At 65.1% G+C, this 2,868-nt stretch overlaps 1 protein-coding gene across 1 annotated transcript in view; it reads right to left on the reverse strand.

The window, feature by feature from the left end:
- Cacna2d4 (calcium channel, voltage-dependent, alpha 2/delta subunit 4) overlaps positions 1-2,868 on the reverse strand; it is a 67,207-nt gene that overhangs the window by 54,547 nt on the left and 9,792 nt on the right. The window contains exons 11-14 of the mRNA XM_013023618.1: positions 2,841-2,868; positions 2,028-2,117; positions 1,805-1,918; positions 965-1,043 (exon numbers count right to left, since the gene is read on the reverse strand). Of these exons, the coding sequence (XP_012879072.1) occupies positions 965-1,043; positions 1,805-1,918; positions 2,028-2,117; positions 2,841-2,868 (311 nt within the window). The remainder of the gene's footprint in view (positions 1-964; positions 1,044-1,804; positions 1,919-2,027; positions 2,118-2,840) is intronic.

The following is a 2,868-nucleotide window of genomic DNA, read 5'->3' on the forward strand; positions in this document are numbered from 1 at the left end:
GGGAAGGGGGGAGAAGGGGGGAGGGAAGGGATGACCGATTGCTCTTGTCTTTGACCAGCATCAATAGGAATGAAGGAGGCTGTCACAGAGCTGACACTGGAAATGTGAATCTCTAACACCTCCTCCTCCTCCTCCTCCTCTTCTTTCTTCCTCTCCCTCCTTCTCCTACCCCTCCTCTTCTGCCTCTCCTCCTCCTCCTCCTCCTCCTCCTCCTCTTCTTCTTCTTCTTCTTCTTCCTCTCTCCTCCTTTCTTCTTCTCTTTCCTCCTCTTTCTTCTCCTTCTCTTTTTCTTCTTCTTCCTTCGCTTCCTCCTCTTCTTCCTCCTTTTCCTTCTGGGTGCTGTCCCTTAGCTTATTGCTCAAGGCTAGTGCTCTACCACTTGAGCCACAGCACCACTTCCAGCTTTCTGGTGGTTCATTGGAGATAAGGGTCTCATGGACTTTCCTGCTTGGTCTGGCTTTGAACCAAGATTCTCAGATCTCAGCCTCCTGAGTAGTAGGATTATAGGTCTGAGGCACTGGCTCTTGGAGAAATCTTCCTCCTCCTCCTCCTCCACCTCCTCCTCCTCCCTTCCACCTCTTCTTCCCTCGGTTTGAGCTCAGAGTGGTTCACTGGAGACAAGAGTCTTGTGTGGACTGTTTTCAAACTGCAGGTGTCAGGTCTGAGCCTCCTGAGCAGCCCTGGTGCGCAGCTAGGGACCGACGGGCAGGAAGGTCCTGCGTTCTCCGCTGGCCAGAGAGGTGCCCTTCTCAGCCTCACCCCCGCTCCCTGGGCAGAGGCCTCGCGGGCCTGTGGGCGGGGTCGGCGTCCGCGGGGCTGGGCACGGGCTGCGGCCCTTCGCCCGGTCCAGGCTCACCCCCACTCCCTGGGCAGAGGCCTCGTGGGCCCGTGGGCGGGGTTGGCGTCTGCGGGGCTGGGCACGGGCGTCCACGGGGCTGCGGCCCTTCGCCCGGTCCAGGCTCACCTTTGTTGTTGCAGGCGATCCTCTTCATACGATCCGCAAAGGTCACCTCTCTGCCAATGAGGTACGTGAAAACCCGGACCTGCCCACAAGACAGCACGGCGGGGCTGGGGCCATGGCTGGGGCCCTGGCTGGGGCCCTGGCTGGGGGCCGTGGCTGGGGGCCGTGGCTGGGGCTGTGTCTGGGGGTCGTGGCTGGGGCTGTCTGGGGGCCGTGGCTGGGGCTGTCTGGGGGCCATGGCTGGGACTGTGGCTGTGGCTGTGGCTGGGGGCCGTGGCTGTGGCCGTGGCTGTGGCTGGGGCCATGGCTGGGGCCCTGGCTGGGAGCCGTGGCTCTGGCTGTGGCTTTGGCTCTGGCTGGGGCCGTGGCTGGGGGCCGTGGCTGGGGGTCCTGGCTGGGGCTGTGTCTGGGGGCTGTGTCTGGGGCTGTGGCTATGTCTGGGGGCTGTGGCTGTGTCTGGGGGCTGTGACTGGGGGCTGTGGCTGTGTCTGGGGGCTGTGCCTGTGTCTGGGGGCTGTGTCTGGGGGCTGTGTCTGGGGGTTGTGGCTGTGGCTGGGGGCTGTGGCTGGGTGTTCAGCCTGGCTCAGGCCTGGGCTCTCCGTCGCACCCCGCTTCTGGTCCGGGAGGAGCCCAGAACCTGGGCAGCAGTCAAGCCTGCCACACAGCTCTCCGGGGCCGGGGGCTCTGCCCGGGTTCCAGGCCCTGGGCCCTGGCCTCCTGCCAGCCTCCATCCCACAGCCCCCCTCCCCTTGGATGGGGGACACCCTTGCAGGATGTGGGGTGTTTGCCCAGGGCCGGGCGGGGCCCCCTCTCCTGGGGTCGCCCAGCGTCCAGCGGGGTCACCTTGCGGTCGGGCACGTTGTACGTCTCCAGCACCGGCTCGTAGTCCTCCACGGCGCCGTCGGTGATGAGCATGACAGCCTGGTTACAGAGGCTGCCCCGCCCGGCCTCCCGGGACTGTGCGGGCAGAGGGGGCGCTGGGCAGGGCACGCGGCAGGCAGGGCGCGGCCTCCTCCCCCTCCCCCCCTCCCCCTCCTCTCCCCCAGGACACGGCCAGCTGCTGCACCTGCTTCAGGATCTGGAAGGCTTCGGTCAGGGCCTGGCTCACGACTCCCACACCCTTCACCATGAGCTCGTCCACCAGCTGCTTGAAGTGCTGTGGGAGCATCGCTAGGTTGGCCAGGACTCGGAGAGGGACGTGCAGGCGGGAACGCCTCTCTGGGGACACAGGGGTGACGTCCCCGGGGCTGGGCCTACGGTGGACGCGTCTCAAATGCCCTGGGTCAGCTCGGCTCGGGACAAGCCACACGCACAGTACTCTGGGACAGGCGCGGTCGGCCGGCTCCTCGCACCCAGCGCTGAGTGGGGAGACCGGAGGAGCCCGAGGCCGAGGTCGGGCTCAGGGGACCCCAGCCGGCTGGTCACAGAGGACACGGGTAATCTCTTTTACAAAGTGTCATGGCCGGGTGTCGGTGGCTCCCAGTTACACAGGAGGCTGAGATCTGAGGATCACAGTTCAAAGCCAGCCTGGGCAGGGAAGTCTGAGGCTCCCATCTCCAATCAACCAGCAAAAAGCTGTGGAGCTGTGGCTCAAATGGTAAAGTTAAAAAAAAATGAATCTGAGGCACAGCACCCAGGCCCTGAGTTCAAGGCCCAGGAGGGACACGCACGAAGCGTCATGCTGTCTTCTTTAGCCTTTTATCAGAGAAAGGGCCTCGGCCTGCGGGATGTGCTGTGGGCCCTGTGAAGGGCAAGGGGCGAGGAGGCCGTGGGGGAGGCGGGGGGGGGTGAGGAGGCCGTGGGGGAGGCCGGGGGGTGAGGAGGCCGTGGGGGAGGCCGGGGCCTGGGTTTCCAGGGAGGGCGGGACTGGCACACCCACCTCACGATTGTCCCGGTCGGCCTGGACG

Source organism: Dipodomys ordii, unplaced genomic scaffold (genome assembly GCF_000151885.1).
Source record: "Dipodomys ordii isolate 6190 unplaced genomic scaffold, Dord_2.0 Scaffold69, whole genome shotgun sequence".
Lineage (NCBI taxonomy): Eukaryota > Metazoa > Chordata > Mammalia > Rodentia > Heteromyidae > Dipodomys > Dipodomys ordii.